Source organism: Chiloscyllium punctatum, chromosome 12 (assembly GCF_047496795.1).
Source record: "Chiloscyllium punctatum isolate Juve2018m chromosome 12, sChiPun1.3, whole genome shotgun sequence".
NCBI classification, from domain to species: domain Eukaryota; kingdom Metazoa; phylum Chordata; class Chondrichthyes; order Orectolobiformes; family Hemiscylliidae; genus Chiloscyllium; species Chiloscyllium punctatum.
The window spans coordinates 32,876,658-32,901,866 of record NC_092750.1 but is presented as its reverse complement, the minus strand read 5'-3'; the positions used below and the strand labels follow the sequence as shown (position 1 = coordinate 32,901,866).

Sequence of the window (25,209 nt, the reverse complement as noted above, 5' to 3'; positions counted from 1 at the left end):
GGAAACAGACCCTCCAGTCCAACTCATCAATGCCGACCAGGTTGCCCAAACTAAAACTACACCCATTTTCCTGCATTTGGCCCTTATCCCTGTAAATCTTTCCTATTCGTGTACCTATCCAAATGTCTTTCAAATGTTGCAACTGTACCTGCATCTACCACTTCCTCTGGCAGATCATTCCATATGCATATCACCCTCTGTCTGAGAAGTTGCCCCTCCGTATCCTTTTAAATCTTTCTTCTATGACCTTAAAAATATGCCCTCTAGTTTTGAACTTCCTTACCCTGGGGAAAGACCTTGGCTATTCACCTTGGCTATGCCCGTCATGATTTTATAAACCTCTACACAAAGGGTAGTAGATGTTTGGAACTCTCTTCCACAAACAGCAGTGGATTCTGGATCAGTTATTAATTTTAAATCTGAAGGAGATATCTTTTGTTAAGCAAACTTATTAAGGGATATGGGCCAAAGGCAGGGACACAGAGTTAGTCCACAGATCAGTCATGGTCTCATTATATGGTAAAAACAGGCACAAGGAGCTTAATGGCCCACTCCTGCTCTTATGTTCCTCTGGGTCTATGGGCTCATTTGACATTGCCAGCCTATTCAAATCACCCCAGCATTGCAGCACTATGTCTTGGTAATCTAGACCTGCTACCATTCTGTGAATCAGTATTCATTGAACTTATGAAATCACCAACTTGTCCAGTGCGGTCAGGTTCAATTACATCATGTATACTCAAATAGATGGCGCTGCCATGGAATGACCCTCGGCCCAGTTCTGATAAATATTATTGATGGATTCCATGAGAAATATGTCCTTGCTGAAATGACACCTAATCTCCTAAGATTATTCATCACATTTTAAACTGCAGCTGCAGGTAAGAATTTCCTTATAAAAGGGCTGCATCCTGCACTTATGTTTGAAATGAAGCAATCAAATGAGCCCCCTTTCATTGATATCCCAGTTGAAAACTTGGTCAAAGAAGTTCTCTACTACAGTTTACAGCAAAGCTGCATATCACATATACATGTCAGCATATATGTTGTGATTCCTACATTTTGACACACTATGAGTTAGCCTCATCAGCAATCTTGTAAACAGGCTCAATTGTTCGCAATGCAACCCAATGCTGAACAAGGCACATCAAAGCCTTCCTGTGGGATAATGGTAACCCTGATCAGATCGTTTCAGGCTGTTCAAAATAAGAGTCAACAGAAACACCACTCTATTAAATGTGAAGAAATAGAAATAGCATTACTACATATCCAGAAATATTCAGTTTGCTTAAATTTAAACTAAAGGTAGCATTCAAATGACGATAACATGCGTGATAGTCACTCTGAAAATGGATTACGTTCTGAATGTAACTGTAGCTCTTACTTGAAATAAAATGATTTTGTTTTCGCAATTTTTGCTGATTTTCTTTTCAACAACATCTTTATCAAAATCACTTTCACTGTTGGATATCTTCTCAGAATAAGAAGCCAATGAATGAATTGAAAAACACAAAAAGAACATGAATTCAGAGGTAATATTAATTGCAAACATTTGAATTCTTTAGTTTGTTTTTCAAACACTGAACCCTTGGTTCCCAATTAGGTTTCCAACTAAGCATGATATTTGTTTTCTGAAATGGAACTGTTTAAATGCAAAAATATTTGCAACTTAACAGAAAAAAATGCAGAAAAATAATAGCCAGCTTTACAAAAGGATGGTATGTGGCTTCAGGCATTAAAATCAGTTGAGACATAACTAACTCAAAACGGAGATCTATTTAAAATTACAAAGATGACCTGACCACTTGATGTATATTAGGGCAGGAACTTATACAATGTCGGAATGAAATAACTACTGTAAACAGATAGAGTAGGGAACTGTTCTGAAATATAAAGAGAAAGAATCATTATGGAATGTGCAACTTGAACTGATTAACTTTACAGAATACTGTAGCATGTGTCAACCAGAAACATCTAGTTACAAAGAATTATAAAGTACTGTAGTCATTTTGGGTAACTTGCAGTCTGTGTGATAATTAGGATGCCTGAGTTGGCAACATGTTTTTAAAATATATAAATGTGTGAAATTAACTACAATCAGGAAGACAGTCACTTCACAAGTTGTGTCCTTTTATGGTCACTTATACAATGCTCCAAGTAGCTATACTTCACTGTTTCACTTTGTGGAAAAATTCTTTTAGAGAAACATCTATGATCACAGGTGAATCAGGCAGTGGTCAGAAAAAGAAGATGGTGGTTCCTGTCAAATAGTTCCCTAAGCAGACTATCAAAGCCATCTTGCAGAATACGTTATCACTACAACTTTTAAATAAGTACCAAAACAAGTGGTGACAGAGGCACTCATGTCAATTATTCATGCACCCCTGGCCACTCTGTGACACCACATGCTGACCTCAGAAAGGGACCATTTTTTGAACTGTGCCATTACAATGATGAGAGATGCCGTGGTTTTTGTCATATTTGGCTGAGCAGCTCTGTTCTCACGAATGTACACTGAAACAAACATCAACTGCATTCAAAAGACCATCAACTCTTTGGTCTGCTCAAAACGTTTTGATGTTCCAATACAAAGAGTTGTCCTTGACCTAGTGTTACAGACTGGCATATTCCAAGGTCTAGGAATACGTGCTGAGAAGTTGAGAGGAAAAAGATTTAAAAAGGACATGATAGACAACTTTCGCGCACAGAGATTGGTTCATTTTTGGAATGAACTGCCAGAAGAAGTGGTACTTACAGGTACAATTACAACACTTAAAAGACATGTGGACAGATACATGTATGGAAAAAGTTTAGAGGGATATGGTCCAAAGGTAGACAAGTAGGACTAGTTTAGTTTGGGAAAGTTGGTTGGCCTGGACAAGTTGAATTGGAGAGTCTGTTTCCATGACTCTTTGACTCTAACTGGAAAGTCTGTGAGTGGCTGAGAAATGAGACACATCACACCAAATGAGTGAGTACCACCCAAAATTAGAGTGCAGTCTGGCATTTGCACAAACAGACTAACGGGATCAAACTTGGAGGTGCTAGGATGAAACAAGACAAAGGGTAGTGCACAGACCCAAGCGGCCACCAGTTAGATTGACTCATCAGACTACTGGTAGGCTAGAATCGCCAGGGGAGGGTGTAGATAAAGAACCATTGTGTGAGAAGACATTGTGAGAGAATTGCAGTTTGCCATGGGTGGATATGTGGCGGTAAGGATAAGGAGTACCCATTTAAGATGGTGGTTACTGAGAATAGTGACAAATCTGAAAATGACACCTTTAGTCAGAGGCCCAAAAGTAACGTCTTTATTGATGGATAATTGAAAAAAATCAAGGAGTTGGAATCATGGGGATCCATTGGATAACCAAAACATCAGGTAGCCTGCCCAGCAAAGGGACAAGGAAGATAAGAGAATTGTTATAATTAATATTTGGGACTGAGAAACTAAGTCTAGAATCAATACCAAATTGACAGGATCACTGGATAGGAATCAGGGAAAGGCTAAGAAAAGTTATAAGTAGCACAACAGTTGAGGATACTGTTGAAGAGACAAGAGCAAGAAAACTAGTTTTTTATTGTGTACATCCATATTTGTGTTTCATCTCTTTGTTTTCAGAAGTTAGTGATTGGTACATGTGAATGTATGTATTAAATTGATGCAAGTTAAAAGATTCAACAATCAGAAGAAGCTGGATAAAAATGAAAGTTTAAGTTAGTAGAAAGCATTTCTTTCCAACTTGGTTTGTTTGGTGGTAGTGGAATGTCTGGGGTGGGACTGGGTTGTACAGATTTTAGATGCCCTGTCAGTGAGGCTGAATAATGGATGAAGACAGAAATAAAGACAAGCAAATTAAAACAGTGGCTGTTAGGTCTCTCAGGCTTAAAGTGAGCATCAGGAGGAAAAGTGTAGCCAGTTGGCATTGGGATGAAATGATGACTTGGTTTCAAAAGCAATGGGCCACAGAAAAGGGACTATCTATCAACTCATTCAGAATACTTACTAAGATAGACTGTGAAAGGCTACAATGTTGGATTGCATGGATTTTAGGGTTAAAAACATGCTGCCAAGTTTAACAATTTGAGGTTTCTTTTTCTTGCCACAGTTCTCAAAAGACCATGGAGGATTTTAGATGTTTTTAAATAGAACCTAGAAACAAACATTGTAAGTGATTTAAACTCCAAAAGGGAAAAAAAATACTACTGAGAAGTGTGGAGAGACTTGATGATTAATCTAAAATCCTGCAATTAAGATATGAGGTTGGGGTTGCCTGAATTTAAAGATCCAAATTAAGAGTGATAGTGTGTCTTTAAAGCATCAAAATGCATTGCCAGAAATGTGGATAAAGCTCTGTGCATTTATATATTCCAAACATCACACAAAGTTAGAACTGCAGCAAATCAAATGTGGCACTCCCAAAGAGCACAGTAGCCCCAGGAACCAGAGACATAGAGATGCTATAACAAAATTAAATGATTGCTGTGTGTGGCCAGACTTTGTGCACTTTAAACAAACTGATCACCCTAAACATCAGATAATGATTTTGAAACAAAAACAGAAGTTGCTGGAAAAGCTCAACAGATTGGCAACACCAGTGAAGAGAAATTAAAGTTAACGTTTCAGATCCAGTGACCTTTCTGCAACAATCACCGGACCCAAAATGTCAACTTTGATTTCTCTACATTTGCTGCCGGACCTGCTAAGCTTTTTGTTTCTGATTTACAGCATCCACAGTTCTTTACGTTTTTATTTAAAGATTTTGAAAAATAGATTAAGTCAGGTAATATAACTTGTAGTATTAGCCAGATCTGTAAAGGGGAGGAAAATGAACCAACATACATATGGATAGTAGGTATGCACAGTACATAATATTGTCCAGAGCAAACAAGAGTATAAACTGCTTTATTGAGCAGTCAGATACAACACAAAAGTATAATTTAGAGCCTCACCATGGCAGCAGGATGTTGCAGTAATCTGAGCCAAAATTCACTATTATCCCAGTTACAACCATATAAGGGGATCAAAGAATAGTTGGATCCTACTTGCAAAACCAGGCTTGACACTTTGTTGTTATTAATCTGATGAAATTCTGGTAACCATAGTGTAACCATTGAATACAGATCAAGAAGAAAGAAAATGCAAATATACTAATTTGTTTGCTATACTCACTCTTTAAAGGACCATGGAAATTGAAGTACTATACCTATGATTATGCAATGAACTAAGTCGACTGACCAGGGTACCCAACAAGGTTTATTCTATCAGAACTCAAGCAGTGTCACTTGCGAACAGTGGTGTGGAGTGCTAAATGTCACAGTTAACAAACTAATATGCCTGAGGGGTTGCTCAGGGCAGTTGGGAATGGGAAGCTGCAGTACCTGAAGTTGTAATGTGCAGCTACAAAGGTTTCCTTTATGTGTCAGCTGCCACATAAACTTTAGCCTCAGTATCATCCACTGTAGGTTAAATATTATAATCCCTATTATTGCTATATTCAGTTACTTGTGTTGAATTAAATACTGTTCAAATTATTAGTTGTCAAATTGTCCAACCAATGTGAATGTTGACTTGCAGGCTCACGTTCTGGGTAATCTGTTCTGTGTTTGTAGCCTGCGTAAGAGAAGCTGCAAAACCAATTAAATATGCATGAGCACACGGACTAGCAATGCAGCTGAAATGCATCTCCAGAGTCACCTATTCAATAATATCTTCAGGGCTCCTGTGGTGCAGAGGCAGTACTGCTACCCTGGGACTAGGAGGCCTGGGGGCTCAAGTCCCTCTTGCTCCAGACATGTGTGATAACATCACTGGATAGGTTGATTCGAAAAACAGGTTAATTTTTTAAAAAATGAACATGTCATTGATATCTTGGGCCCTTTTGTAGCACAGTGGAAGTGTTCTTAGCCCAAGACCAAGAAGCCCAGGTTCAAGTGCCACCTGTTCCAGAGGTATGTAATAACATCTCAGAAAAATAGGTTAATAAAAAATTCATTAATATCTTGGGTCCTCTTGTGACACAGTGGTAATATCTCTATTCCTGGACTGGGAGATCCGTGTTCAAGTCCCACCTACTCCAGAGGTGTGTAATATCTCTGAACAAGCTGGTAGGCACTGACAGAAAGCAATATCTGAAGGGGTTCAGCCAGATAAGCAGGAGCTACAGTAAAATGTGTTATAAAGCTGTATGGTCTCATTGGAATCTGCAAATCCAACTATCGATTGGTTGCTGGGATCTGGGATGGGAAGTGAGAATCCGCAATAGGTTTGGCTTCCTTTCACACAGCTAAGAATCCAAAGAGAAGACTGAAAGAAAACTATATATGCAGAAATGAATAGCCAATTATACAGAAGAGTTGACACATAGCTGCAAGCATTGAAAGGAGTCAAGACATATTTAATTTGAAACCAAGACCAAAGGGGAACTGATTATTTCGATGCATGTAGGAAAGAAACTTGTAAGATTGTAAAGAAATAATCACTGCAAACAGATAGAGAGGAGAACTGTTTTCAAATATGATGTGGAGGTTCACGCAGACCCTCTCTCATACACATTCTCACCCTCTCTCTCTCTCTCTCTCTCTCTCTCACACACACACACACACACACACACACACACACACAGGCATATACTCCATCACACTCATGCACACACTCATACTCTCACATCCTCTCTCTCCCTCACATGCGTGCATACATACATATAAGTCTCTGGGGTGAATGTGCATTTACAGAATTGTAATTGCAGAAACATCCTATTTCATTCACAAAGCACACAATCTGTAGGCAGTCAATCCATTATAAAATCCTACTTTGGATACAGAACCAGTCTGACTCTGATTGGAACACACAGACTCTAACCTTACACCTTTAATGCATTGTCTGAGCTGAGATGTCACTTTTTTTTAGAAAACCTTAAATTATTTTGAGGATGTGACTTGAAAGAAGTTCTGAGGTTTACATATTAATTAATAGAAATCTGTAACCTATTCTAAAAGATGAATGACTTAACACCAATCGAGGCTTATTCAATATATCGCATCAGTTGTATGACACTATGATCTTCTGCTAAAATTCTGTCTCCTATGATCCTGCTGCACTAGCTACTTGATGAAGGAGCAGGGCTCTGAAAGCTTGTACTTCCAAATAAATCTATTAGACTATAACCTGGTGTGTGATTTTTAACTCTGTTTTCAAACATAAAGAGGTAAGATCATTGTGAAATATGGAAAATGGAGGAACTGATTAGTGTTGCAAAAATGAAACCACTGTGGAATGTATCAACTTGAGACTTGACTAGCTTTACATAGAATTACAAATTACTGCAGTTATTTCAGATAATTTGCAGTCATGTGAAACTTAGGGTGCCAGAATACACAACACAATTGTAAAATGTATGAACATTTATGTGTCAAAGAATCTCCATGTGTTAATTGAAGTACAATCCCAGGGTCGATCTCTTGCATAATACATCATTGTCTTGTTTAAACCCTTAACCATCTTCCTCTCTAGTTTTACTTGAATACCACAGCACTTGTTGGCTTGGGTTTGGAAAATGTTGAAGGCAGTAGTTATATGTTAAATTCTCATCTGTGGAGTTTGACATACTTTCCAATGGTGAACTGTTATTTACATGTTAAGGCTATAGAATAGCACAGAAGAAAACAAAAATCACATTTTATTCCATTAGTGGGTTGTCCTGATCAGAAGTACACATTGCCTGGACTGCTAGCCCAAATTTGAAATTTTGAGGTACTGATCAACAGAACACCTATTTCTACATTATAAGCCATGTGTGTTGTGTTTTGTCTCATCCTTGGTATGCCTTTAAGGAACATGCTCATAATATCATTATTGTGCAACAGCATGTAATTTGAGGGTATAAAGATACTTCATTTCACCTCAGATCAGTTGAAGTATGACACTCTGGCAGCATATTGTTCTGTTGTAATATAATAGCGTAGTTTTAGCTTAATCACTTATGCATCTGAGGAATGTAACATTGTACATAATTATTTGTTGCAATAAATGCCTGTTGGTTTCTTCAATATCATGATACCACACCTAATTCTTTCTGTTATGGGAGATAACATAAGCATTGGCACCTCAGGCGAAACACTCAACTGGAGACAAACTCGCACCAATGTGAATGATGTGAATCTATTTGAATGTGCTCATCACAAGCAACCTGTGATCTTTCCTAGAATCAAAACATGCCAATTTTATACCAACAAGTAGGCCTTTTGGCTTCTCAAGCCTGGTCTGCCATTCAATAATAAGATCTGTCTGTATAACCCAAATTTTATAATTGAGACTTCCATCCCTTCCTTTCATATGCCTTACCCTGGAAGAACTGTAATCTAAAAATTTCTAATCCCTTTGTGTCACCTTGACTCGTGCTATAAGAGGATGTCAGTTTTTGCTACCAGTCTAAAGGAAAGTATATAAGCATATGGAGGTTTGAAATTCACTAGTGCACAGCTTCCATCGCTGAACCATGTAAATGTACATCAGAAACTCTTACAATGGAAATAAAATGAGCCTTGTATCATGTGCAAAGTGATGAGGTGGAAACCTGGAGACCTGGAACTGGTCTAATGGGCCTTAGGCTCAGCCACATAATGTGAGTAATTTTGCTGTACCCAACAGGCAGCCCATCTTACCACTTGTTCAATTTTCAGGCTGCCTACTGAGCTAACTTCTGATTAGGAAGGGGACTGTAGTGATTGTAATGAGGTCAGCTTGGTGAACCTCATAGAATAGGAGTTACCTGATTGGACCAGATTAACAAACCCAATAAGGGACTTCTGGCTGACAGAAGTAAACAGGAGTATCAGAAGTTCTGTTCACTTTGAGAGTTGACTCTGATGGAGTAGGATCAGTGTCAAGGACTCTTTATACGTAAATAAAAATGATGAGATACTGGCCTCTTGTGAGTTATTACAGGGGTAGCAGCGAAGAATCATTGAAGCAAGATGGGGAAGGTTCATGGATGAATGTGGAATTGGGGAATGATGAATTGCCAGTCGGTAGATCCCTCAAGGGATCTGTGGAGCAAGGAGGAGCCAACTCCAGTCTTTTTTAAAAGTAATTCCCCTTTAGTTATTGCTGCTAAGGACACATTGCTTCTTCATCATTCCAAGGTGCCAATGTAATGCCTATCTGCACATTGCAGACATGTTTCAGAAATGTGGCCTGGAACAGGTAATATTTCCCTCATTTCAGAACATAAGGAATTAAATTCTTGTTTCACAGAGTCACAAGTGAACCCTGAAAAATGTTTATTTCATTTGAATATTTTACAATCTGAGGCTACAGAAATGTGGTCCCGAAGATTGAGCCTCAGTTTTACACCTGTAATATGGGTGCAATGAGGTCTAATTTCTACCCTCATGCAATTTTCTCTGGAACATTTCCTGACACTATGGGAATTGAAAGTTGGAATTGATAAATTTCAAAATAAACCTTAGGCAGATATGTAAATAACTAGGTATTAATTAAAAGTTGTATTAACATGACTAGTTTCATTGACATTTCTTCCTTAAATTTGAAGTCTGAAACATTTTGAGATTTATGTGATCATAGCTCATTCCGCTTTCTTTTCTGAATGTGATCTTTGAAATGTCTGTTATTTGGTTAACTGATAAAATTCAGGCATTTTAAGTGCCATTGCTCTCAGTTTTAAGACATTAAGATAAATAAAACTGCTTTGTACACTCTCAATGCTCCTTTGCAAAATAAATAAGTTTAAACATCAAGAATATTTTATTCCTTTAAGTACTGTGTTCATCAGTGCAGGTGCAATGTTACTTTCATATCTTCAACTTGGAGTACCAGTTGGATCCCCATTTTCAAGATTTAGATAGTTTTAATCAACCTGTTCAGACATACTATGACACGCGTCTGAAGCAGGTGGGACTTGAACCTAGGCCTCTGGCCCAGAGGTAGAGAAACTATTACTACATCGGAAGAGGCCTCTATTTTCAAACATTATAATAAATACTTATAATAGGTTACATAAATTAAATAATTAATTATGTATTTCAGTAGGTTCGGAAATTAAATGATAATTGCACCCAAACATTTGCAGAGTGGTGTATTAGTGTTATGCTAAATAAAACTCTCTTCGTTCAGGCTAAGTTTCTAATTGTTATATTTATCAGCTCACTAGCTGGTAGAGATAAAAATAAAATATTTTATTATTCTAACAATATGTTTAGTCCATTGTGCGACCATAAGCAAACAGCTACCTATAATGTTAGCTCTATCACAGCTATGCTGACTGGATCAAATACTTCTGAATGCTAAAAAATGTCTAAGGTTATAAAATAAGCAATGTCTTAAGTTGGTACTGCTAAACATTACTTATGAAGTCATACAAACCTCTAAAGTTTGCCATTTTTTCCCTACAGTTTACTGATAATAGATGGAGTAACACTTTGCCAAGATAATTTTCAATACTAATAACAAGCTAACTATCTTATTTTACTGAAACTGACGGCTGTATTAATTTCCATAAACTTTGGAAAAATAAGCAACAATTTCTTTTTAACCTCTTCTGCCAAATAATCTCTATGTGCATGCTTTCATGTGAAAACAATGAATTTGGGTTGTATTAATGTCCATGAAATAGAATTTAATAAGATTGTGAGAGATAGCACAATACTGCTATAAGTATCAAAAAAATCAAATTTTTCATATTTGAGTTATTGCATAATTATAGTTGATCAGGTAACCGACTGAATTGGCTAACTGCTATTGCAGTTATCTGTAGTGCACTGCTTGTGTTATTAGTTATAGAAATAGTTAAATTCTCAGAATATTTCTTTGCTTTTTAATGCAGACATCAACTCATCTAATTTAAGTAGATTAAGGCCACTTTCCAGACAAAGAAATATTACATGCTAACATCAAAAACAGTAAGTTTAGTTTATATGTTTCCTGCAGACTATTGAACTAAAGAAGGCAGCTATTTTTCAAATCTGTATAAACTTGTTCATGATAAATATCATTTATGTGTTACCATTTTCTACATAATTTAATTCTCAGTTAGATTCGTAATGCAACCTGAGTTACTATAAATTGCTGAATAATTATTTGGTTTGCAATACCCAAGGTTACTTAAGTTTTCAAGCATAGCTATAGATAATAGTTGAAGTTGACCAAGGCAGCAACAATGCAAGCAAGCACATTCCATTCAAACTACTCAAAATGCATATTTCTTTAAATTCCATGTTCTGGCTTCATAACACTTTATGTTTTGCTATTTTCCCATTTGTCACCAATGCAATGTAATTCATTTCTGATTGTATGGCGTGCAAAATAATGGCTGGAGATGCATTATAAAGGGGTATATAGTCTTCACATGAAGGTGAATCAGCCGTGAGCATATATAAAAGCTGCGGTGAAAAATCGAAAAGGCTACATGCATCTCACTAATCCAACCCTCACAGTAGGTTTGTCTTTTGCAGAGAATGCAGGATGATGCAACAGGCTTTACATTTTACATCAACAATAATATAACAATTCATTACATTAGCTCATTCATACAAAACATACTCTTGAAATTATGCAGTGGTATAGTAGTACAGAATATTTGACATGTATATTGGAAATTTCAGGGGAAATGTTAACCTATTTAAATAGGTTATAACCTTTGCTAAACTAGCAAGGAGAGATTTTTGATGAATGTACAGTGTGCATACACTGCTATCACACTGCAAAATTTAATGACCTTTAATAATTAAAATCCAATGTTATAGCTCAGGCACTTCAAAAAACATTCTTTACAAATTATCAAATTAATCTCACCTGAAGAGCAACTGTCGTATTCTTCCTGGGTTGCTTTCCAACCAAGCCTTGTTCCTTGCGTCGCTTGAATTTCCTAAAGTAGTCCTGTATCAGGAAGGTGGCATAGAACTTCCCCACGGTTACCTCATCATCTATGTGAATAGACCAAACAAATTCCTCCTTTTTCAGAAGAATAGCTTCTTTCTAATCATCCTGGAACTTCCTAGTTTGATTGTTTTCTGTAAACTTGTGCTCTAAACTTTATAAAATGTGTTTATTCAAATTATTATATTAAATATATATTAGAGATTACATTTGAAGGAATTATGTTTCAGAATTAAATGACATTAAAATAATCCTTCACATGTAGTTTAATTGAAAGGTGAATAATACACACATTTCCATTCCAAAATTGTCAATAGACTGCAAAATATGTCACTTTTATTTTGGACAACACCCTAAATGATGGGATTTTCTCTAAAATCCAAATTAGGTAGATGTATTTGCAGTATAAGGTGAACATATTTGTAATTCTTCTGCAGTTTTACAAATTTGAAATGAATGGCAAGTAACAGTAGATAATCTGTCATTCTGCTATGTACTTGTGTTAAATAATTGCAGTTTGAATAAAGCATCTAACTTCCTATATGACAGAAAGTGATATTTTAAAGAAGGTATTTAAAACACTGCATTCAAATCTTGAATCAACCTCAAAACCCTTCGCAAATTTTACTTTTAGTAGTTTTTTCATTTAATAGCATATGTTTGGCTTGAGTGACAAATTTATAACAATGTAAAATACGCACATGATCTGTGCTGTGCAAATTATTTAACTAGATGCAAAGAATAATTATTGGACAATCTTGAACATTTTTGGCTGCCTTGGGCTATGGTTGCCAAACCAGATAATAAGCAAGTACCATTCCATTATTCTTTTAAGAATGGAAAATCTCACAGAACAAGATCCTCTGTCAGGTGGCACATTACACTTTGTGAACCTTTTATTCTACTATGAATAAATTTGACAGTATTATCAGTGCATATTGTTCAATAGAACTACAAAGAATGAATTTACAGTTAAGTATGAAAATATATTCTACTTACTAAATGTATTTTAAAAAAATCAAATATGTAAAATGTATTATTCACCTTCATGGCTGTTGCAAGCTAAAATTGCAAGGCTACAAAATCAGGAAGCAGACGGGCACAAAAAAATATTGAACCAAGTGCACAAATCTAACAGATCACTCAACTGATAATGAATCATGTTAATGTTGTTAACTTTTTAAGCTGTTACAGTCAATTATAACTAAACTGCTAGGAACCTTTGAATCTAACTTTTGAAAAAGAATTGGAGTAAAACAAAATTAGAAGAAAAATTATTTGATAACAATCCTACCCTCAAGCGAAACAGGACATTGTCTTTTATTAATAATAAAAATGCAGAAAATGCTAGAGAAACTCAGTCCAAAAGTCAACCGTTCACTCTTCAGCACTTTCTATTTTTATTTTAGATTTCCGCATCTGCAGTATTTTGCTTTTATTTTACTGTCTTTTATTGATTCACAAGTAACTCCATAAGTGACTTGTGGAAACCATAAGTTTTTATTTTAATTCATTCATGGGATGTGGATATTGCTGGTTAGGCCAGTATTTAGTGCCGTCTAGACCAGCATTTATTGCCTTCCCTTAGGGCTCATGAAAAGATAGTGGTATGATACCACTGCAAGCCATGGGAATGTAGGTACACCAACTGTGATATTAGGAAGGGAGTTTATACACGGACAGGGTAAGAACAGTGGTGGAGTAGTGAGTCAGGATGGTGTGTGGCTTGAATGATAGTGCACCCATGCTTCTAATTCCCTTATCCTTCTGGGTGTATACATTGCAGGTTTGGAACAAGCTTTTGAAGAATTATTGCTGAATTGTTGCAGTATATCTTGTAAACTGAAAGCATTTCTGCCACTGTGCATCTGTGGTGAAGGGAGGAAATGTTGGAGATGATGGATGGGGTACCAATAAAGTGAGCTTTATTTTGGATGACGTTAAAATTCGAGTGCTGTTGGGCAGGCAAATAGAGAGTATTATATCACACTTCTGGCATGTGCTTGTAAATGGTTGACAGGCTTTGGGGTATTCAGAAGTGAGTTAGTCCACAGAGAATTCATAGTTTCTGACATACTTTTGTAATCACAGCATGAATATTACTTGCCACTTTGCCTAAGCCTGTGTGTTCTCTGGGACTTCTTGGGTACGAACTGCTTCAGTATCGAAGAAGTCGTGAATGGTGCCAAATGTGCAATAATCAGTGAACATTCCCACTTGTAACCTTGATTGGAAAAAGGTTATTGATGAAGCAGGTGAAGATGCTTGTGCCAGGAAAGGACCCTGAGGAACTCCTACTGGCTTCCAACAACTATGTGATAGAAATGACTTCAACCAGTTTTCCCAGACCACTTTTATCAATTTTACTTGGGTTTTTTTGAAGGCTACTCAGTGAAACAGTAATTTGATATCATGGGCACTCACTCTTAGCTCACCTCTGGATGTTCAACTCTATAGTCGATATTTATACTAAGTTTGTACTTACACCAGGATTTGTGTCGCCATGGTGGAATCTAAATTGAGAATCAGTGAGCAGATTGTTGGTAAACACGTGCTGTTTGATAGTATAGACATCTGCTTCCAACACTTTGCTCATGATCAAAAATACATTGTTGTTAGGTTAATTGGCTGGGTTTGATTTGTTCTGCCTTTTGTGGACTGGACAATTTCTTATGGGCAATTTCACACATTGTTGGGCAGATGTTGTATGTGTATTGGAACAGTTTGGCTAACAGCACAATTACTTTTTGAGTACAAGTCTTGCCAGCCTGTTGTTATGTCCACATCACCTTAGTTGTATCCAGCACCTCTGGCAATTTCCTTGATATTAAATTAAGTTAATCAAATTAGCTGAAGACTAGCATTTGTGATGCTGAGGACCTCTGCAGGATATCATGCTGGATCATCTAATCAGTACTTTTGGCTAATGCTGGTTGTAAATACTTTAAAGGGCAGCAGGTCAGGCAGCATCCAAGGAACAGGAGAATCGACGTTTCGGGCATAAGCCCTTCTTCAGGGCTCATTCCTCATTCCTGAAGAAGGGCTTATGCCTGAAACGTCGATTCTCCTGTTCCTTGGATGCTGCCTGACCTGCTGCGCTTTTCCAGCAACACATTTTCAGCTCTGATCTCCAGCATCTGCAGTCCTCACTTTCTCCCTGTAAATACTTTAACAGTATTTTGCTGAGATGTGCTGGACTCCCTAATATTGACGATAGGGCCATTTGTGGAGCCTACTCCTGACATTAGTGTTAGTGCTCTGTAGGAGGTATAGTTGAAGGTGTGAGAGGCAAGTACAGGGTCACTTGAACAATTACTCAGGAACTACATCAAATATTAAATAGTCTACCCTTTCCTGAGTAACTATTTACTTAATTACACTGAAATCCTCCAAATTCTCCAATTCATATTGAGACTCTCAGGGCCTCCTGGCTTAATCGAATTGTCCAGCAGAATCTTTGGGCCCTGCTGAAATGGAAATTCTGTCCTCATGCGCAACTTCATCTACGCTGTAATAATGAATGTCAGGACATCAGAAAGTCCTGGCCACTACTCCTGCCTCTGAGCCTAAGCAGATAGTTGACCTCTGCTTAACACAATTATTGGAAAAAATCAGTTAGGTCATGGATTACTGCTGCAAACTGAACTATGTACTTTTTCCTTCAAATAGTTTTTCAATATTCACTGAACTAAATGAGCAGGTCCAAAAGGCTTCTCTGTTCAGGGTTACACAGAGCTCTAAAGAAGGATAGGTAATATTATTCACTGTCTTCATTTGGGTAGTCTCAACCTCATTCTTTAGTCAGTGAAAGTCCATAGCCTATAACATCATTTAGATTTAACCCCATTGTGCAATTCAGATTTTGTTATGGCAGAATAGAAAAAGCCTTTTTCCCCCCATTTTGCACAATTAATTACCTGTGGATAATTGAGACTGCAACCAAATAATAAAATTGCAAAACAGTACTGGGTTTCTGATACCGTCATCCCTCACCTTACCAAGTACAAAACTAAATTCAAATATAACGTAATAAATATTGTGAATGTGGTTATAATAGAGCTTACTGACAATAACAGTGGAAGAACTAGATTTTTAAGAGGGAGGCTATGGCAGCATTTAGGGAAATATTCAATTTAGTATGCAAGAAGCAGAAGAGGGAAAAACAATAGAGGTAACTAAACATAAACTTGAAATTTAGGGGGAAAGAAGTCAACAGTTTGGAGAGAGTAGATGAAAGGTGTTTTTCATCAACTTCAGCTTTGGGCTGAAGCAAGCAAAGTATCATCCTCTAGGATTGACTTAGGTGAATAGCAGAGGTTACATTACAGGAAAGATTTAGGGAGAAAAATGATGAGTGGTTTCAGAGGGGAAAAGGCAGAGGGAGTTGAGATATAGATTCAAACTACAGATGTCAAGCTTCTTAATGCAGTGATCGAGGAGGAAAGGAGGGAAGATTTCTTCAGGTAAGCTGGAGAGAGCAGTACACAAAAAAAGATTTTCATTGAGAAATGAGGTTATGGAACCATATGGTAATTACCATCGCAAAGTGAGGGTCAATGTCACTATCTGTAATAAATAAATTGACAGCAAGGGTATTGTTCACAAATTAACAGACATTCTGGAGAGAGATTCAAAAAAAAGGAGCAATAGGTGTGGGTAAGTATAGGAATTTTGGGCTATTGGCATGCTCTTTGTTCTGCACCTCTTATTTTGTCTCGTCAGGGACATACCAAATGTTTGACAGAAAATGTGTTTATTGAATCCAATTGAGTGATTTGTTATGTTTGTGCCCATTTGATAACATAGATTGTTCAGACTTGAAATGTTCTAAAAACTTAACCCTTACCCCAAAGACAAGGTTAATACACTTAGCACAACAAATGAGATGAATTAAAATATATAGGCTAATAATTCTGTCAATTAAAGCATGTGTTTACTGAATAATTAGCAAGCGAGAAAACTAGCTATAACCTTGTAGTAATACAAGCATGAATATATGAAATCTTTAAGATGAAAAGCCTTTATATTGTTTCCAATTTCCAAGACATGCAGATAAGACAAAACTGGCTGTGTGGAATATTTCTGAAGCACAGGTCTCCGTGTCAAATAAATCTTAGGGGAAACAGTTGTTAAGAGGCAACACGAGTTCCATGCCACCGGCCTAAAACAGAATTGCTTCAGAATATTCTTACAGATCGAGAGAAGAAAGGGACAGAAACTGTAGAGAAGCTCAAGCAAACAAGTTGAAATGTTATTGGATACATGCAATGTTTTCTCAATTTATGCCATGCAAGCATTAGAAACAAAATTGAAGCAAATGGTTACTTAATTAAGTTTGAAAAATACGTTTAAAACTTAAGCAGTATTTAACAAAATTCAAAGCTTGAACAGTACCAAATGTCAATGATAATTTTAACTGTTAATAATGAAATACATTTGATTACTCATTACTTATTATGCTGCAGACCTTATATCCCATGTACTTACCATTCTACTGTACGGTATTTACACTGCAGCAAATTAACAACAAATACTAAGTGTTTTCCATGAAATATATCTCAATACAAGAATTGTAGTTTCAAATAAACTGATGGATAACCTTTAGAATTCAATTACTTTTTAACAGTGAAAACAAAGTGAGTTCCAATTTTAATGCACATTTCCCTCTTCCTTCAAATACAAAATCAATATCAAATACTTTTATTGGGTTACTTTCTAACAATGCACATCTATATAATTCAAAAACAAACATAAACTGGTAAACAGTCTGTGATTAATATATAATTAACTGCAGTGAAAATTGATCTGAAAATCATAGCACTAACCATCAGCTGGAGGGACCACCTGATCTAGCAACTTCATGCTAGTTCGTTTCCAGATTTTTTTAATAACAGCTCTCAGCTCCTCATTAGCTTGATCTAGGTTACCTGTATCAAAGGAGAAAAAGCATGCAACAGAATCAGCCCCATGAACCTTTTGAAACAGTGAAGTAGCAACCTAATACACAGTTTCCAGTAAAGTAAGAATTTTAGTAAATACTTCCACATATGTCAAAAATAATTGAAAAAAAATGGGTGTCAGTTGATTCAGTAGGCTGGTTTGTCATACAGAATAATACCAACAGCATGGCTTCAATTTCCACACTGGCTGAGGTTACCATGAAGGTCTGCCTTCTTGACTTCACCTGTCATCAGTGGGGTGGTCACCCTCAGGTTAAATCACCACTAGCTGTTTCTCTCTAATGAGTGAGCAGCCCTATGGTCTGCTGTGAATACGGCAAAGTTACCTTTACCATTCATTGAAAACCTACTGGATGCAAGCTGTCATGTCTAAATTACATGCAGATTATTTTTCTAACACTGCATGTTTCACTCAGTTAGTTGTGATAGTGCTATAGCTTGACTGTTAATTTCTATCCATGAACCATGCTCATATTTAAATACTTTGAAGGTAAACTGAATGAAATGTAGAGAATTACAAATGCTCAGGAGAAGTTATATGGAATTAAAACCAACATGGGTTCACGTGGCATCAAATTGAAAATGGGATCACAGATTTCAAACTAGTTTGAGAAAAACATTTGTGTGGATTTGACAGGGGCTGGGTGACCAGCATGCACTACCCATCTCACCCCAAGCTTAAAGTGCATTGCCACTGTGTTGACCAAAACTCTGGCCGACACACACTGACAATATGCTGGGGTAGGCCTTAATAGGGTGTGAGTGGAATTCAATCATGTTCTTTATGGACAGCAAATCCCACCCTCGAGATCTGTCAATTACTCTATTGAGTGGAAGCTCTGTAATCTTGATTTGGAGATGCTGGTATTGGGCTGGGGTGCACAAAGTTAAAAATCACAACACCAGGTTATAGTCCAACAGGTCTAATTGGAATCACTAGCTTTCAGAGCGCTGCTCTTTCATCAGGTGGTTGTGGAGACACAGTTGTAAGACACAGAATTTATAAAAAAAAGTTTACAGTGTGATGTAACTGAAATTATACATTGAAAAATACCTTGATTGTTTGTTAAGTCTCTCATCTGTTAGAGTGACCATGATAGTTTCACTTTGTTCATACGTAAATCGCAAAATGTTTTTTTAAAAGTTACATTCTCAGGTGAACAATTGGTGTCAGCCCAGATAATGTGTTGAAAGTGTTAGCCCTCTGTGTGCTGCTGTCTGTGCCATAATGTTTAGACTGATTCTAATCTGATGCATGTGGATTTGTGTGTGCACACATACACATACACGTTTGTGGGGCAAATTTGCACTTGCAGAGTTACATTGTACTTTGCTCAAAAACTGCATGAATCCATGTAAGATTCTGCTAATTCATTTTTTAGATTAGAATCAGTCTAAACATTATGGCACACACAGCAGCACATGGGGGCTAACACCTTCAACACATTATCTGGGCTCACACCAATTGTTACAGTTCACCTGAGAATATAACTTTTAAAAACGTTTTGCGATTTACATATGAAAGAAGTGAAATTATCATGGTCATTCTAACAGATGAGAGACATAACAAACAATCAAGGTATTTTTCAATGTATAATTTCAGTCACATAGCACTGTAAACTTTTGCTATAAATTCCGTGTCTTACAATTGTGTACTCCACAACCACCTGATGAAGGAGCAGCGCTCCAAAAGCTAGTGCTTCCAATTAAACCTGTTGGACTATAACCTGGTGTTGTGTGATTTTTAACTCTGTAATCTTAACAGCATCAGAAGAGAATAGTGACCAACGCTTGGGGCTACAACCAGTTCCTCGAGAAGGTGAATTCTTGTCTTGAGCAGGCCTGGGAATTTTGAGCAGCATGGCTAGCTATCATCCTTAACAAAGAGTCGGTGGGGTATCAGTTCAAGTGGGGGAAGAGTGGGGAAAAAAGTGTGGAAATTTAGATGGCAAAAAGTGGATGGGGTTAGTCATTTGGTACAACAAGTCAATACTGCAAATGTTACATTTAATTTTGTTATTATCATTTCTTTTATTGGATGCATAGCTAGAAAAATATTATTACATTTCCTTTTTAAATGAAGAGCAGTTAAAGATACATGTTTGTAATAACAATGAAGCACTACCAACATTAAAAAGATGCTGTAGAAACTTGTAATTCTTGAGAAATAGATCTAATTAGGAACATTAATGCAACAGAAAATGCATTATAGCAGACATAAGGAAGATAGATCTGGAAAAAAGATGACAACATATGTATGCAAAATAACTGCATCATCATAGAGAAATTTCAGCTAAAAGTATCAATATTTTAGAAATGGAAATGCCAAGAATCATATGATTAACTTATACATAACATGGTGTGAAATGGAATATACTGGAAGAAGGCCTGGAACATTTAATACAGTCTCGAGTTATGAAATGTGGATCGATGTCACCATCTAAGGGTAATTCAGTGAGGAAAGGTGATCTTTCAACTCCTATCCATCTCTATCACTAAGGCATCAAGTGCTACATCTGTGAACGCTGGATCCTTCTCCGGTGCTCCATTTGTACTATATTGGGTGTGTGTGAGCAGCTCGTTCGTCTGAATGCAGCTTTGCAGGTTGGACAGGTAGCTTTGCAGGTTGGTTGCAACATGTGATCCCTGCTGATCACTCAGGTAATCACAAGTCACAATCAGGCAAATAAAAAGGCAGCACCAGGTTTGCATGGTGCATGCCTCAATGAAAAGTGGGATCAAGCCCCACATCTAAAAACAAGCTATAACCAACTATTGGCTCTAGTTTTTCTACTTTTACAATATTAAATCATGTGACATGCAGCATGCATTAACGAATTTTTCTGTAATGAAGCACGTCAAGCAATCAGAACTTGTTCTTGAGGGGTCTGATAGTCTCCACTGTTTCTGGCTCTGTTGTATATCTGTTTGGTCAGCCTAACAGAAGGCATAAGCAAGGTATTAGATGATGATGGTACTTGTTCACAAATAACTGGCCTCTAAACCAAATATCTGGGTGGAAGAGAGGGTACACTGATGAAGAACACAGGTTGAAAGTGTGTATCTTGGCTAATGACACCAAGATACCAGTTACAAATCTGCATAATTTCTTGTCTATTGTTGCAGATATTTTGCACATTTAAAAATGGAATTCCTTCCTATTGTAAAAGAGGGCTTAGCCTTGCAGTTGACCACAAAGGCTCACATGGATGCAACTTGCAAGCCACCTCACTCAGAAATTCCAGAAACTCTCAAACGGCCCATTGTTCTCTCTATTTTATATTCTCCTTTGCAAAAGTGAGGAATTCCTGCTGCTTAAGCAAACGGTTTTTCTTCTACTTCCTTGATTGCAAAGTGCATTAAAAGCAAAGAGACGATGATGTAACTGGTTTTTGAAAAAAAAGTGTGACGTATAAAGATCAGGTCCAAGGTGAACTTCACAGTCACCATTAGTGCTATGGATGCACTAGTAAGGAACTCCAACTCTTGGTTCAGCAAGTGACTGCCCCCACCCCAGAAAACCAGAGCCACTGAAAACTGTTCCTCTGTGAAGCCAAGCAAGAAAATCTGATTTCTGTACAGCTTCATGTAGTCAGGTATCCCCTACAACTTCACCCTCGTCCACCATCCTGCAAAGCTCTCTTCTGCTTGTCCTGTTGCATCTACCTCTTTATGATGTAGTTCCAAGGCCAAGTTAAACATAATACAGGTATTTAAAGAATTAATTTGGAAATAGCATGGACATGGATGTGTTGCTATAAATTTATGTTTTAAATTTTGTGTGTTGCTCATAGTTTTGTCCCCCTGTTCCTTGTAGCTTCCCCCAGCCCTATAACCCTATTCTCTGTTTAACGTAACCTGACTTTAATATGACATTCTTGAATCTTCAACGAGAAATGGGATAAAAGCTTTCGTGACTGCTTTTTGGACTTGTCTATAAAGGAAACATGGAATGCACTTTCTTTTCCATATTTTTTCAACCAATTAATGGTTTAAATCTTAACTTGCAATTCTTTTTGTGAGCACTGAAATCTTTTGTTAATGTTATCAGAATTATGCAAATAACAATATTTAAAATATATTATTTTAAAATATATATTACTGTACATAAGAAAATAGAGTGCTCTCTTTTCACCAAAAATAGTAGATTTGGCAGCATCTGTGGAGAAAGAAATTGTTAATAACCTGATTTGTTATAAAGACTGAAAGACTCTTTGTCTTTGTAAAAGAGTGCCGTAGGTCCAAGTCTGAAAATCCAAACCTGAACAAGGTGTCTGCTATTTTTGCAGTGAGAGGCATTTTCTAATGTGCATATCCATGGTCTATGGTAACAACTGCACATGTTAAGATGCAACTGTCTTAGTCTAATGTGATATTTTTTTCCCTAGAGATATGTTCAAAGACAATTTAGGCACTCTAGACCCAGGAGAAGTTCTAAAGCTGGCAGAATCCTTTGGCGAGGCAGGGAACTCTTTTGGAGAATGAAGTGTCCTTTTTGATTTGATCCCAGCACAGCTTTTGGAGAAGTCAGATACCCATTGGGAAAGTTAAGGTTCTCTTTGATGCAGGTGGAAAGCCTTTTGGACTTGTTAAAAGATACATAATGTGCATAAAAATTGCATCAACTCACGAACTGTCAAGTTCATTGCAAGTATCAAAGAGATTTCAAAGGAGTTGTCAAGCTGTTGAGGCATTTAAAACACTTGTCCCTTAAAGATTTAAAAAAGTCTCCTATTTAGAAATTGTCACTTGCTGATATACTGTTCGGGGTTATGATTGCAGGATTCGTGCTGAATGATATGAATTTTACAACCTTTCATTGTCACAATGGAGTGCCTGTCATTCCACAGCATGGTTCATTATTCTAAATGGTTATAAACTCTTTGAACTGCAACTATGAATCTCACTGCTTTTTTTTATATAAAGGATTAATAGAAATTAAATGTACTGAATAAACTGATTAAAAATGTATCAGTGATTAAAAAAAACTGAATTTTTCATTAGACATTAAAGAATTTTTATCACATTTCTTTTCAGCATGGGCTTTGAGCTATAACTATGGAAAATTCTGGATGTGTTAAAATGGCATGTGTAAGTGCGAAGAGTGGTAAGTGGTGGGGGGGGGGGGGGGGCGCAGGCTGGGTAGCAACAGTTGACAGGGTATGGTTCCAAGTTGGCTTAGAGGCTATACAGGGCCATTTGAACGATGATGAGAATAGGTTGGCATAATAGTTTAGGATTGGCATACAAAGAAATGAAACCAGACAGACCATCTAGCACAGAGTTGGCACTGGAAACAAAAATTGCAAAAACAGCCTTATTGACCCTGCAAAGTCCTCCCCACTAATGTCTGGGAGTTAGTGCCAAAATTGGGAGAGCTGTCTCATAGACTAGTCAAACTACAGTCAGGCATTAATTTTAAGGTATGATTCTATGAGTCACAAATGCCACCATTACCATCTATGCATATGTTCTGTACTATCAGCAGGATAGACCTAGAAGAAGCAGTGATACAGTGATATATAGGCAGGAGGGAGTTGCACTGGGAGTATTCAACGTAGACTCCAGACTTCAAAGTCTCAATGCATCAGGTTAAACATGGGCGAGGAGAACTGCTTATCACAAACTGTCCTCCCTCAGCTGATGAATTAGTACTCCTCCATGTTGACCAACACTCAGAGGAAGCACTGAAGATGGCAAAGGTGCAAATTATATTCTGAGTGGATGATTTCAATAGCCATCACCAAGAGTGGCAGCAGCATTACTGAGTCCTAAAGGACAAAGCTGTTAGATTTGGCCTGCAGCAAGTGGTGCTGAAATCAACAAGAGAGGTAAAACTTGACCTCATCCTTACCAACTTCCTGGCTGCAGATGCATCAGTACATGACAGTATGTATAAGAGTGACCACCACACAGGCCTTGTGGAGACAAAGTCTTGCCTTCACATTGAGAATACCCTCCAATATGTTGTGTGCCACAATCACTGTTCTAAATGGGACTGACTTCAAACAGATCTATCAAATCAAGTCTGGGCATCAATGAGGTGCTGTGGGCCATCAACCGCAACAGAATTATAATCCTTCAAAATGTAACCTCATGGCCTGGAATATCTCCCACTCAACCATTACCATCAAGCCAGGGGATAAAAACCTGGTTCAACGGAAAGTACGAAGGGACATTCCAAGAGTAGCACCAGGCATACCTAAAAATAAGGTGTCAGCCTAGTGATGCTACAGAACAAGATTACTTATATGCCAAGAAGCCTTAGCAGCAAGTAACATGTAGAGCTAAAATGATCCCATAACCATATCTAAGCTCAACAATCTGCTACATCCAGTCATGAATAGTAGTGGAAAAGTAAACAACTTACTGGAGGAGGTGGCTCCACAAACATCCTATCCTCAATGATGGAAGAGCCCAACACATCAGTGCAAATGATAAGGCTAAATCATTTGCAGCACTATCAATATCCTGGGGGTTACCATTGACCAGAAATTCAACTGGACTCACCAAATAAGTACAGTAACTACAAGAACAGGACAGAGGCTAGGAACACCATGGCGAGTAACTCATCACCTGATTCCCTAGAAACTATCCACTATCTACAAAGTGCAAGTCAAGAGTGTGATTAAATACTTTATTTGCCTGCATGAGTGCAGCCAATAACATGCAAGATGATCAGAACAGAGCAACCCACTTGACTGGCATCACATCCACAAACATCCATTCCCTCCACCACCAACGCTCACAAGCAATATGTACTATATAAAAGATTCATTGCAGAAATTCACCGAAGATCCTTAGGCAGCACCTTCCAAACTATGACCACTTCTACCTGGAAGGACAAGAGCAGTAGTTACATGGGAACACCACCACCTGCAAGTTCCCTTCCAAGCCACTCACCATCCTGGCTATTGCTACTCTTTCACTGTAATAACTTGGAGATGCTGGTGTTGGACTGGGGTGGACAGAGTTGCAAATCACACAACACCAGGTTATGGTCCAACAGTTTATTTGGAAACCCTAGCTCTCAAAGTGCTGCTTCTTCCTCAGCTGGTTGTGGAGTATAAGATAATAAGACACAGAATCTATAGCCAAATGAGTGCAGTGTCATGCAAAGGTGAGGATACATTAAATTATTTTAGATCAAGTCTTTCATCTTTTAGAATGAGATGTGTTGGTTTCTGTTCTTTGACATGTAAATCCCAGAATTTCTTTTAAATTACATTCTCAAGAAAGGTGAATCTTTTCTAATAATACGTGCCATCTCAGCTCATCCAATGCATTCAGGTGTGAGGTCTGTTTGAGTCCCAATGTTGAGTTAGACTGGTTCTATTTCTTAAGTGGGATTTA

The 25,209-nt window shown here is 37.4% G+C and overlaps 1 protein-coding gene across 6 annotated transcripts in view; it reads right to left on the bottom strand.

Moving 5' to 3' along the window:
• LOC140483762 (voltage-dependent L-type calcium channel subunit alpha-1D-like) overlaps positions 1-25,209 on the bottom strand; it is a 600,966-nt gene that overhangs the window by 96,958 nt on the left and 478,799 nt on the right. For all 6 annotated transcript variants that reach the window (XM_072582290.1, XM_072582291.1, XM_072582293.1 and 3 more), the window contains 2 exons: positions 17,722-17,823; positions 11,813-11,943 (listed from right to left, as the gene is read on the bottom strand). In XM_072582290.1, coding sequence (XP_072438391.1) covers positions 11,813-11,943; positions 17,722-17,823 — 233 coding nt within the window. The remainder of the gene's footprint in view (positions 1-11,812; positions 11,944-17,721; positions 17,824-25,209) is intronic.